The 12,998-nt window shown below is 41.7% G+C and overlaps 1 protein-coding gene across 2 annotated transcripts; it reads left to right on the top strand.

The window, feature by feature from the left end:
* Nucleotides 1-5,061: 5,061 nt before the first annotated feature.
* Nucleotides 5,062-11,113, top strand: gatd3 (glutamine amidotransferase class 1 domain containing 3). 2 transcript variants are annotated; one of them, XM_030081091.1, is made up of 7 exons: nt 5,062-5,421; nt 6,232-6,284; nt 6,887-6,997; nt 7,628-7,747; nt 7,940-8,032; nt 8,707-8,863; nt 9,969-11,113. In XM_030081091.1, the coding sequence occupies exons 1-7, from the start codon at nt 5,308-5,310 to the stop codon at nt 10,095-10,097; spliced, it is 777 nt and encodes a 258-aa protein (XP_029936951.1). In that variant the 5' UTR covers nt 5,062-5,307; the 3' UTR covers nt 10,098-11,113. The 2 variants fall into 2 exon arrangements, with proteins under 2 accessions (XP_029936951.1, XP_029936952.1); XM_030081092.1 differs by having other exon boundaries at nt 5,064-5,276.
* The last annotated feature ends 1,885 nt before the right edge of the window (nt 11,114-12,998 follow it).

The following is a 12,998-nucleotide window of genomic DNA, read 5'->3' as shown; positions in this document are numbered from 1 at the left end:
GATATTTCGCTTTCCCAGCAGAGCGCGCACATCAAAGCCAGAGGCTGCAGCAGTCAGAACCCTACACAAGCAATTTGATTTCACCTCCTCTACTCACTAGAGCCTACTAAAACCCACTGAATATATTCCAATTATGAATCCATGCTTGTATTTTACATTTAAAAATCTATTTTGCACAACACATTTGTAAAATCCTTTGTAACAGATCTGTGCAAGAAGTGTTTAGGCTTCAGTATAGTGATACCCGGTGCCTGTCTCCAGTCCATGAGCAACTCGCATATATTCCAAGCCTAGATTAAACAAAGCCGAAATCTCTTCGAGTGCAAGTCATTCAGAGGCTTTAAAATCTCATAAAACAATCCACTGTGGCTGTGCTCGACACCACCTGCATAGCAATCACAGCGATATCACTGCCGTCACTGTGAAAAATAGACTATGTTTAGAACGCAACAGCTCTCTTTACCTTTGTTTAACTTTTATTTTTATTAGGTGTCTCCTGGTTGTAAACGTTTTAAACTATGCCAAGTCAGCTTATCTCAAAGGGCTTTCAGTACCATGTCACATCATTGTCATTATCACAGTATCATTCATATGCCATGTGCATTTGGAAACACTGTAACTCACATAGGCCTGTGAGCCCTTTCTTTATTATCTCCTGCCTGTCTTTCAGGTTTGTCTCCGGCCTAGCCTTACAAGCCACTGAATCTCACAAGTAGGGGCCAGCTGCAGAGTTGGAGACGCCTCTGCTGTGACACAACAAGTGCCAGACGAGACGGCTGTCAATGCTATAAGCCCTCATAGGCTCATCCAGCATAACCCTGACCTCAACCAAGTGGGCATCGCTTGCCCAAAATCGGCTGGATTCATAATAACACGTTTTCTTCTCACGTCACATCAGAGGAGCTTCAAGGCTGGCCTCTTCTCCAGTCCAGCAGGTGGTGCTAATACACCATAACACTGGTTGCCAGCCGCTGTTGAAATTGAACAAAGAAGGAGAGTGGCTTCCAACTTAGAAAAGGCTGCACCTCTGGCACCAACATTTAGGAAAGGAGGAGGCCATGCAATAAGGCAACGGAATCTCAAAGAAAAAGCTCAGAATGTGAGAGTAAAGGCACATGTCAGGAGATCTGTTAGACCTGCCTTTCAGTCTGTTTGAATAGAATAAATCAACATTTAATGACATTTTTTCATAAAATCCTGATTAAAAGCTATAAATCTTACATATGCTATTTTCACATTTTTTTTTAGCAATATGACAACTTACAGTTTAAACACAAATGATGTACTGTGTGCCTTCATCAGACCCAGTTAGGGCATGTCACACAGTGTTTGTATTCACACAGGGCTCTAAAGATCCTGACACATGGTGTGCAGTTGAAGCAGTATGTAGCCCAGTGAATGGGTCATGCATTTAAAAAAGGGCATCATAGCCTTTATCTGTATATACCATAGAAATACTGGCATTAGTATTGGCTCTGCAGTGGACTGAGAAGAAGGAAATAAATTATGCTGGAGATCTGACAGATCATCATGCAGCATAGATATTATAAATGAATTATCTTTCTCATCATGCACAGACTGAAAGCTAACGGCATCTATGACTACATCAGACCTACAGGTTCCACTAAGCAGAGCTGAGGATGTACTATTCACCAGGGCATATGCACAAAAAGGCTGTCAGGAGGATAAGGACAATGGAACAGGGAGACATTTGTACATTACAAAAATATGCTGATGCATTCAAAAGGGTGAAAATATCATAACTCTCTAAGAAAGGTCATCCAAGTGTCACAGAATCGGTAAGCACCCTGGTGCACCAAGCACACACTGCAATAAACCGGGAACAGTCAAACATGTACTGATAGATTGCAACAGATATGATGAATAAAGGAAAATTATTATCAGGACTAAATGATGGAAATAACATATTAGAGTGGGGAATCTGTTAGGGAGGACATCAAGGAATATACGGAGACTTCTAATTAATTGCTTTAAAAGCAACAGGAATGCTAGATAGAATTTAGTTTTTTCTTTCTTTCTTTTCGTATTCTGCCAATCTACCAAGCCACACTCTAGTCCAATAGATGGTGGTAATGCACCTGCAAGCTGGTTTGCCAACCGCTATTAAAACTTAAAGAAGAAGTAGCAGCAGCAGCAGAAGAAGCTGTCCTGACCGGGCTGACCTGCAGGGGGCGACCGGCCGTGTGATTGATGGAGGATCTCGCGAGAGCTGGTGGTTGGCGGTAGTAGGATAGTATTTGAATTACTTTTGAAACCTTGGAAAACTGGAATAAATAAAGGACTTTGGCTTTGGATCGTGGACATCTGGACTTGGTTACAGTATCTGTGGGTGTTTGGGGGAACAAGGATTCGGAATATCGACCGACGGCCTGTATAGGTCCGGATCGGTATTCCGGTTGTTGTTCCAAACAAACACTGACAGGATGGCAGCCTTGGAGGGGGAGGTGGGAGATAATGTCTGTGATATGTTTAGTGATGAGGGTGAGATAAGAGAGAGCGAATGGCAAAGGGTGGAGAGGGGGAGCAGAGGAAAGAAATTAAAGAGGAGACGCCAGAATCAGGACGCTACTAGTAGTTCACGTGGACGGTCAGAGAGTGAGGGAGGAGGAGAGAGGGGAGAGAGAGAAGAGAGAGCAGGAATAATAAATGTTATTGTAAGATTTGAGAAAGAAGGGGGCGTCAAGAAAATGGATCATTTGAAGCTAATGAAAATCATTCAGTCACAGATGGGAGAAGAAAAATATGCAATAATTCTAGGTGATGGGAATCTGTTAATTGGATGTAACTCGGAAATGGAGGTGGCTAAGGCAAGAGTAATGAGGAGTGTTGGGAAAGTCAAAGTGGCAAAAGTTGTCAAAGTGGGAGAACGAAGGGATGGTGGATGCAAGGGAGTTATTACCGGAATACCACAAACAGTTACCATGAAGGAGTTGAAGAAAAACTTGAGGGTGGGAGTTAAAGTCGTAGATGCAAAAAGAATGACGAGGGGAGCTGAGAAAATTGAAGCTGAGACTATACTGTTAGAATTTGAAGCTAAGGTTATACCAAAGGATGTATACTTTATGTGTTTATACTTTATGTGGTTTATGTGCTACAGGGTAAGGGAATTTATACCAAAACCACTAAGATGTTTCAACTGCCAAGGGTTTGGACATGTGGCTAAGGTGTGTAAAGGAAAGAGAAGATGTGCTAAATGCAGTAGAGATCATGCATATGGAGAGTGTGGAGATGGGTGAGGCCAAAGTGCTGTAACTGTGGAGGGAATCACAGTGTAACATATAGGAGATGTGAAGTGATGAGGAAAGAAATGGAGATAAGATAAGATAAGATAAGATAAGATAAGATATTCCTTTATTAGTCCCACGGTGGGGAAATTTCACGCATCAAGTGGATAGCAAGATACGAAGCACAATTTACACAATAAACAGTATATACAGATAACAGTACCAAAGAGCAATATAAACACTGTAAACAAGGAATGAGCAATATAAACACTGTAAACAAGGAATGAGAAAAATACTCTGTGAACAATTTAAACCACAGAAGAAAAAAAAAAAAAACAAAACCTGGGGGACAACACACTCCACCAGAGGTTCAGGGTTAGTGTGAACCCATGAGACCAAGTGGCAGAACCTGACTCCTGGACCTGGGTCTCAGGTTTCAATCCACATTACAGGCATTAGATGTGGTTCAGAATAGGGCCCTCAGGATCTGCAGAGGTGCAATAAAAACATCACCAGTGTGTGCTGTGCAAGTTGAGGCAGCAGAAATGCCACTTTGTAACCGCAGGAAACTACTTTGTGTAAATTATTGGATGAATTTGGCGGGACATGGTGATAACCATCCAACTAAAAGAGTGCTGCAAACATGCTGGGAAAAGGAGAATGATAAGAAATCAAGTTTTGGATGGACAGGAGACTTAATGGCAAGAGACTTAGGGGTATATGAGCATGAGTTCTGCCCAGCAGTAGTATGGCCTACAACCCCAGTGTGGGCATTAGAGCCATTAGAAGTAGATCTGCAATTATTACAAGTTAAGGAAAAGAAGAAAAATGTAGATTTGGTAGAAAAATTCTACGCATATATTGAAAGGAAATATATAGATTATGTACAAGTCTACACTGATGGATCCAAAGACCCTGGATTGAATAGGACTGGTTCTGCAGTGGCAGTTCCTAGTTATAACATTGGTATAAGTAAGAGAACGTCAAGCTTCCTTAGTGTATATACAGTTGAAATGTATGCAATTAAGATGGCAGTAGAGTGGGTGGAGCAAGCCAAATTTAAGAGAGCACTTATATGTAGTGATTCATCAGCTGTACTGCACAGTTTGAAGGATGGAATAGTTAAAAAAAAAAAATCAAGAAATTGTTTATGAAATATTGGAATTGTACACAAGGGTGACGAGAGGGGGCACTGAGGTAATGTTAATGTGGGTCCCGGCACGTGTGGGTATCTTTGGGTTAGGGTTAGAAAACATAGAGGTTAAAATGAAACTGTCAAAAGCAGAAGGGAAGACCATTGCATGGAAGGGAAGCATGAGAGAATAGCAGCACCGATGGGATCAAGAGACAAAAGGAAGATCGCTGTATGAAATATATAAAAGAGTGGGAACTGGAAGGAGCAGGGGAGGAAACAGAAGGGAGGAGGTGATCATGACAAGGCTGCGTATAGGGCACAGTTATCTTAATGGGACTCTCCACATGATAGGGAAGCACCAAACTGGACTGTGTGAACAATGTAAGGAAAAAGAAAATGTAGAGCATGTAATGATCAGATGCAGGAAATATGAACTGGAAAGAAAGGTCATGATGGAGGGAATGAAAAGAAATGGAGTAGCAGGAACAGGCTTAAAGAATATAATTGAGGGTGGTGACAGTGGAAGTGGGAGAAAGTTACTAGTTAACTTTCTAATAAAGACTGGACTGATAAAAAGAATATAGAGGACGGAATATTGTAGGGGTTGAATAACCCCGATAGGTGGCGGTAATGCACCGATAAGGATGCAAGCTGCCTTTAAACACCAAAGAAGAAGAAGGAGAAGCAGCAGAAGAAGAAGTAGGCATCTATTCCGGGTTGTCCTATACGTATTTAGTCTACATTCATATTGTAACCCTGTAACAAGTTTTTGCTTGTACCGTGTGTGACGTCAGCGTTATTAAGGCATTTATTGTTCTTCTTTTTCAGTCACATTTTTGCAGGTTACTTGACGTGGTCCTGACAGCGGTGCGGCGTCTTATTCCACCTTGTCCAAAGTTGGTACTGTTTTTTTTTTTTCTGCGTAAAATGTTCGCATTCAGGACATCCGTTTTAAAGACAGCCACTTATCTGGCGAAAACCCACGTATGCAACGCCGGTTTCCATGTGGGGGCCGGTGTCTGCGCCCCCAAAGTGGCGGTTGTAAGTACCGACATGTGTAACTTTTCCTCGGTTCTGCAGTAAGGTCACCGCCGGCCTCCGGGGCCGCTCTCGGGCCCTGGGGAACAGGCTTCACCAAAGCCCAGTTTCTGTCTGGCTGTTCGGTGTGTCCGTCCATTTACAGCCAGAGCCTCAAACCCCGCAGAAAACGAGTCGGGACTTGTTAGTCCCTAATAAACGCTCTTCCATTCGGCTGGCCCCATGGACTCCAGATGGCGCTGTTGAGTCGAGTTTTTATGGCATCGTTTATCTCCCCAAGTGTTAAAACGTGTCCAGAGGCCTTTTAAACACCCAGAGATCCAAGCCATAATGACACGAAAACGCAACTTGGTTTTTATGTAACATCTGAATATCAAACCAACATGCTATATTCACATGAGACCCACCACACACACACACACACACACACACACACACACACCTTACTTTAGTCATGCGATCTTGTACAAAAATACTCAGGGCTTGAACTTCCCAGCCACCATGCCTGGGAACGTTTAGCTTCAATACATGTTCAGTTTTTTATTATTATTATTTTAAACCCTGTCTAAATCTAAAACATTTTACCGAAATCGAGCACTGCTGTATTTATTGCATCTGCAGCTTGTAGTTTTATGTCACATTTTATGAGGAATATGTGCTTAAGCAAGTAAAGTTTCTTAAATGTTTGGTTTGCCCTTCTTTTAATACCGGTCACCTAATTCCCCTCAGGGATCAATAAAGTATTTCTGATTCTGATTCTAATACAGGGCTAGAAGCTCAATGTTTGACTATGTTTTGCATTAATGTTGACAGGTGCTGTCAGGCTGCGGGGTGTTTGATGGCACAGAGATCCATGAGGCGTCAGCGTGAGTCCGGCTCACTTTGTTGTGCCCTGTTTGTCTTCTATGGATATTTTGCCTACATCATAACCTAAAGCAGTGGTTCTCAAAACCTTTCAGTGAAGGGGGTATCCTTGGAAACATTTCCTCAGCCAAGTTCCCACTGACCACTGCAAAATAAATAAATAAATAAATACTAGAAAAACGCCTATATGCACATGTGCAGCCCAGCTCCATCAGTATGTTAGACAGCAACCTGATACTGAGGAGAGTTTGTTGTTTCTGTTTGTGCTTCTTTTTCTCCTCTTTCTCCTTGTTTTCAGCTGTATCGCTGCTACGTTTCAACCACCCATCCATTTTCTGGATTTTTGTCTTGTCTTCCCAATTGAACTTACATTTACATTTTTATTTAATTTATAATAGTATAGGCAAATGATTTTAGGAATTAAATAAATTAACATTAAAAAATCTCACGTACCCCCTGCAGTACTCCAATGTACCCCTAGGGGCACACATACACCCATTTGAGAACCACTGAACCAGAACTTGTCTTGCACACCATAGGTCTCCACTACTTAGCTTTATTGTATTATATAGGCTCATGGTAGTTTGTTTTTTGTATGTGTCAGGATCCTGGTGCACCTTAGCAGAGGTGGGGCAGAAGTGCAGATGTTTGCTCCTGATGTGTCCCAGATGCACGTGGTTGATCACAGTAAGGGGCAGCCTGCCGAGGAGTCCAGGTCAGAGCCTGTTCTTATTCTCTGAACTTACAGCAACACCACTCACAGGTACAGGAGGACTCTTACATCAGATGATTTCACTTCAGTTGGATTACAAGTGTACTAAAACCATGCTTGCATTTGTTACGCTAGAGCAAAATTATTTTGTCACATGTGTCCAGATTCTATTACCAACAGAGGTGGTATGGGATTCACAGTTAAAAGGCTAGTTCACCCATTTTGAAAAAAATTGATATTATTTCACCTTCGCCCCAGCTGTTCTGTAGGACAGTAGTGGTGCTATCTTCCTCTCATTGTTACTGAGTGCTGGATACTGGCTGGATGCTCAACATGCTAACTGTTAGCCTCCTGCCATTCCGGTAGACTTCCCCCCAGTTAACATTGTTAAAAATAACTGCTTTAATCCGCTCAAAGAAGGTATAACATCACTTTACAAGTGTTGATATCTGAAACTGAGTTAGTTTTTTTTTTATCTAACAACTCTATGTACTTCAGACAATCTAGCTCTGCCTCTGGACTGGCTGATGTCTGCAGAACAGCAGCTTCCTGCCACTACTGCATGTGTAGGTCATTGGTAGTGACACCGTCAAATGAATGAGTCAAGTAAACGACTGTTAATCTTTCTGTCAGGAACGTGTTGTCAGAGTCGGCACGTATCGCTCGGGGCAACATAACAGACTTGGCTAAACTCAGTGTCAGCAACCATGACGCCATCGTCTTCCCAGGAGGCTTTGGAGCAGCCAAAAATCTGTAGGTGACGCAGCTTATGTTTTGATTTTGTTTCTTATACATACATAGCCCACAGCTGTGTGAAATGTGCCATAAGGCGTTACTGCTTCATTCTCCTGGACTGCTTGCATGTGCATAGCCAACAGGGTGCTAATTTATGCGGCACATGTCTTTCTGTTCAGTTGTACTTGCATTGTTTTGATTGCTTTATAGGTCAACGTTTGCTGTGGATGGGCCAGACTGCAAAGTGAACAAAGATGTAGAACGTGTTATCAAGGACTTTCACAAAGCAGGCAAACCCATTGGGTAAGTGACATGGAAGGATCGACAGTATTTTTCCTCTTTCTTATCATTTAATTCTTCTCTTGAGAATTGAGCATCTGTAGCTGACCCAATTTCCGCTTGGGGATATATAAATGATAATTCTGATAATTCTGGGTGGAGTGTTGGGTTGTTAACCTAGGTGGTTAAATGGTGAAATATCCTCATTAGCTTTTTTTTTTTTTTTTTTTTTGAGTAAATCAAATGTCTCTTTTGTTGTTATTTTCCTGTTTGAATTGACAAGTGGATCCAGCAGGAAATTTCCGTGTAGTAACCTTGAACTTGTTTTTTATATTGGAATAAACCACTTTGCATTGGTTTATGTGCTAAAAGTGTGATTTTGCTGTTACTGTTGTGCTGTTTTGCTGTGGAAGTGAATGGAGAGACAGAGGGTAGGATATTTCACCAACATGTGGATTCATGACGTCCAGGTGGCTATACATGTTATCCTAGAGTAATGTAGTGATGTACAAGTACTTTATTTCAGACACATATTCAACTATAAATGTTTTTATTCAATTAAAAAAAAAAATTCAAGTCCTGTGATCACTGGTATTTTACACTTATTAGGTTCTGTCCCATCACAGCAGTTTACAAACAAAGAGTAGGAGCCAAGCTATGAGATGGATTGTGATGCTGACTCTCTGTGTGTCTGTCAGGCTGTGCTGCATCTCACCTGTCCTGGCCGCTAAACTGCTTCCAGGGGTCGAAGTCACAGTGGGCCACGAGGAGGAGGAAGGAGGCAAGTGGCCCTATGCTGGAACTGCCCAGGCCATCACGTCTCTGGGCGCCAAGCACTGTGTGAAGGACGTGACCATATCCTTTACATCCCCCTCAGTGTTTCAGGCTGGCTGACGGGATCAGAGTTTTGAACGGCATTTAAAGGGAAGCCTGCCTATCTGAGTACTGCAATGGCTGTTTGACACCAAGTCACTGTACGCACCTGCTGCTTATGAAAAGTGCAAAACCAAACATGGCATCCAAACCAGTCACTGTCTCAAAAAACTGAATGACAAGCCGGACACTGTAAATAAAAATGCCAAAAGAAAAGAAACGATATATTAGAGTGGAACGTTGCTGACGCGCTGGAGACCATGACACTTAAAGTGGGAGGGATTATTATGGGCCTGCTCAATTAGAGTGGGCGAGTGTGTTGTTCATTACATAACAGGAAGGCTGGATAAACTCGCTTTGGAGTGCAGTCTGTCAACAACAAACACGTCATTGTCAGCACGCTGGACAGCTGGGTGAACAAACAACATGGAGACATGAAGCAGCAGCCGTGGTTGTAACTGGTCTTGTTCACTCAGAAATGTCCCTTGGAATACATTTCCATAGCTGCTATAATTCCTGGTCGTAACAGATCAATTCACTGTTTTACTCAGCTCAGTTGCTCACGTGCCCTTAACTCAAAACCGAAACATGCACTGTAGCTGCATTCCATTCAGATTGAGGCAGCTGTGTGTAGAGAAATCTGTTTCTCTGCCTCTTCTACAGTGGATTTCTCTTTGTATAGTTGTAAAACATCAGAGCAAAATGGATGATTAAGAAAAAAACCTTATTCCTTAATGATGAGAGGTAAAAAAAAACAAAACTGAAATTTATTAATAACTATATTAAAAAAAATCTATCAAACTGTAAATGTAAGTGTGATGAAAATACTTCCACATGGTATCTGTCTCTACTCAGGAGTAAGAAGCAATACACCTCCAAACAACAAATGAGCTCAGAAATGCAAGATACACCGCAAGTAGCTTTTTTACATCATTACATCATGTCACTTCCCGTTGAGTTCAGTATTTTCTGTGAACAGTTTGGTGTATGTTTACATATTGCACTAAATTTGAGCAAGATAATGATGCCTATACTACATTATGTGAACACTTTTTTCTCTGAAAGGCCCTTAACTGTTGTGCATCACGAGGTCCACATAGACCACAAGAACAAGGTTATCACGTCTCCGGCGTTCATGTGTGAAACCAAGCTGCACCTGATCTTCGATGGCATTGGGGCCATGGTCAAAGGTGTCCTTAAACTCAGTGGCAAGTGAGAAGCAAAGTACTGCCCGCCTACCTTCGCGCTTCAAAAAGCAACATCATCCAGCATAGATGAGGATCACCAAACTGTGTGTCGTGTTTAGCATGCTGTCCTCAGGTAGAATCATGTTGATCTCCATGAAAATGTTGCAGGTATTATCTTTATTTCATTTCAAAATGCCATAGACAATAAGCATCACTTTTTGTGTTTAACTGGGGTTATATTTTACCGTGGAAACAAATCTGTCAGAAATGTGTTTGATGTTGCCTGAGACAGGAGCACTGTCAGTTCCTGTGGTTATACTGCAGAGGGCACCAAAGGACTAGTAAGTACTGTTGCTAAATGTGCACTGGCTCCAGTGAGGCTGGAAATGATGTATGAATCAGTTGAGCTGTATTTTTGCAGGCTCTGTAAATATTTAAAGTACATAAATGCTATGCTGTTTTCAAAATAAATGATTGCCCTGTGATGAAGCAGTGTTGGAGTATTTGGACATGCTCCCTTAAATTGCAGAATATTGCGTGTGTGGACAATAAAATGCTGTGAAACACTCTCAGTTGGTTGACCTCCTCTGCATGAGGGAGCAATTAGGTAGATCAGATTTGAATATTATCCCAACTCTTTACAAAGTGTAGAAGATCTGTTGGAGGTTTGTGCGCGTACGTCTCCCATGCCAAGTTTGCATTAACAAGGAATCACAGGGCATGTTATGTGTAGCCTTGTTGGCTGATCTGGGTAGTGAACTGTCTGAATGTATTAGCATTACACTTACTCAAAAGGACTTACAAAAATGTACAGGTTGTAAAACATTGTTTAAAAAAAATTTTTTTTAAAAATTCCAATATGTTGCATTAACTGAAAGCTACAATGTATAGCGCAAAATAAAATGCCTATATCTGCAGGTAGTTATGGCATCGTTGATCAGTAGCAACGATTAAATGATTATTTGGCCAGCCAGCTTCTTGCTTTCAGACCCAATTTCCAGCCCGTAGCCTGTTTTGGATCAATAAATCTGAGAGACAACAGTTATTTTTCCAGTGTATTTGTGAAATGAGGGGGGATGATGTTTGAAGTGAGCAAGCAGATGCACAATTTATTTCTAGCACACCTGGAGGCTTGTACACAAGTTATTCACCCTCCCACGCTTCCCTTGTACTCTCATGATATATAATTCATATTTCAACTTATATGTTATCTTTACCTGCTGCTTTTACCAGAGGGTTATGTAATTGCCCCTGTCTATCAACTACTCAAAAATACTGGACAGATACTGTATGTACAAAACTTGGTGGGAAGGTTGGTCATGAGGAAGTAATAAATCTTTCTGGCCAGTCATCCAGAAAAATGGCGATGGGCAGTGCTTTAAACAGATATGGTGCATCTAGCTCACCCAGTTGTTCCCCTGGGACATCTGCACATGAGGCATTTACAGCATTTATTTCACCAGGGTATGCTCACATCTGAAACGGCAATCTCTGCTTGGTAACCATCCCCCTAGTGGTCAGAGGGTACCTGTAATATTTGGGGAACCCACAAAGATAGTATCAGGGACAGCCTTTGGCCAAATGGCACTGGGTTCGATCTGCACCCCTGTTGAGAGCAGCAGGAGGGTCGGCCTTTGTGTCCCATGTGACCGATGTCACAAATCCAAGTGGAGCAAACCACAAATAAGTGAAGAGCATTTCTCTTGCAGATTTTAGATCTGCAAATGTGTTTACCTGCTTTTACATGTCTTTTTTTTTGCTCAGGAACATTTTGCATTTACATTGGAAAACCACTCTACTTTGTGGGTATGAATTTATTCAACATAAATAAAAAATGCAAATTTGTGATTATTAGTGGAATGTTTGTGCAATATGCTACACATTGTGGATTGTCCTGTATGGGTTACAATTATTAAAGACCAAGCAAAATTCGTTATTACGCCCCAGTGGAACAACAACAACAGTGGACTGGAAGCCGCTACTAACACTTGTAAAACAGGTTGGAAAAATATGGTGCAGATGGAGATAAAGAACTGGCCTGATCTCATTGCACCTGCTGATTGATTTGCCGTTGGAATGATAATGTGGGACTGAAATGCCCAATAAACATTTGTGCAGCAGGTTAACAACATGTGACATGGATCTGTGTTTTCAGCCCATTTAACCACACCTCTTGGCCAGCCACAGGATTCCTTAACTGGCCCAACAGCGGGGGCCCTCAAACCAGATTAGTCACAGATGCAGACTTGAGGCCTGATGGTCGTATGGTGCCACGCTACACCAGTCACAACACAAAGGGTGCAGGATACAGCCTGCCATACTATCATTTCCTCAGGGTCAATCCTAGTCTTTTAAAATCTAAACACACACACATGTAGAGCACAATGGATCCTCAACGTGGTGTTTTACTTAATTCTTCTCCGCAGGACACCTAGCCTCCAGTGGAGTCCGAAGCAACAATGTCCTGCCCAGGCATGAGTGGATCCAGCCTCAATACCTCTTTGCACCCAGGGGATCCGGGGGTGTGATCAAGAGGAGAAGGCTCTATTTGAGGCCATCCAGTCAGAAACAAGATTTTTGTCAACATTACAAATACCATCAGCCACTACTAATCACCTGTTGACACTGACTTAGGGGCACTCATTTTAAAAGGACACTATATTGAAACTGGACAGCTATCAGAATATAGTGGAAAAGGGTACCACCTTACACTAAGACTATCCATACAAAAGATTTATGAATTGTCTATAATTAGATTATTAAATAGGTTGTAAGCAGAAATTTCATCTTGCCAAGGAAGCAGTAAGCATTATTGTATGACAACTGTGTTATAACTTCCTTATGATTGTTTACTAATGATTTATAAAGTGTTTAGAAACTAATAAATAGCCTAATTATAAGCCATTCATAAACCCTTGATAAGGGTAGTC

This window comes from Myripristis murdjan, chromosome 21, assembly GCF_902150065.1.
Source record: "Myripristis murdjan chromosome 21, fMyrMur1.1, whole genome shotgun sequence".
In the NCBI taxonomy this organism is placed as follows: Eukaryota; Metazoa; Chordata; class Actinopteri; order Holocentriformes; family Holocentridae; genus Myripristis; species Myripristis murdjan.
Note: the sequence above shows the minus strand (reverse complement) of the source record. Positions and strands in the feature narration are given on the sequence as shown.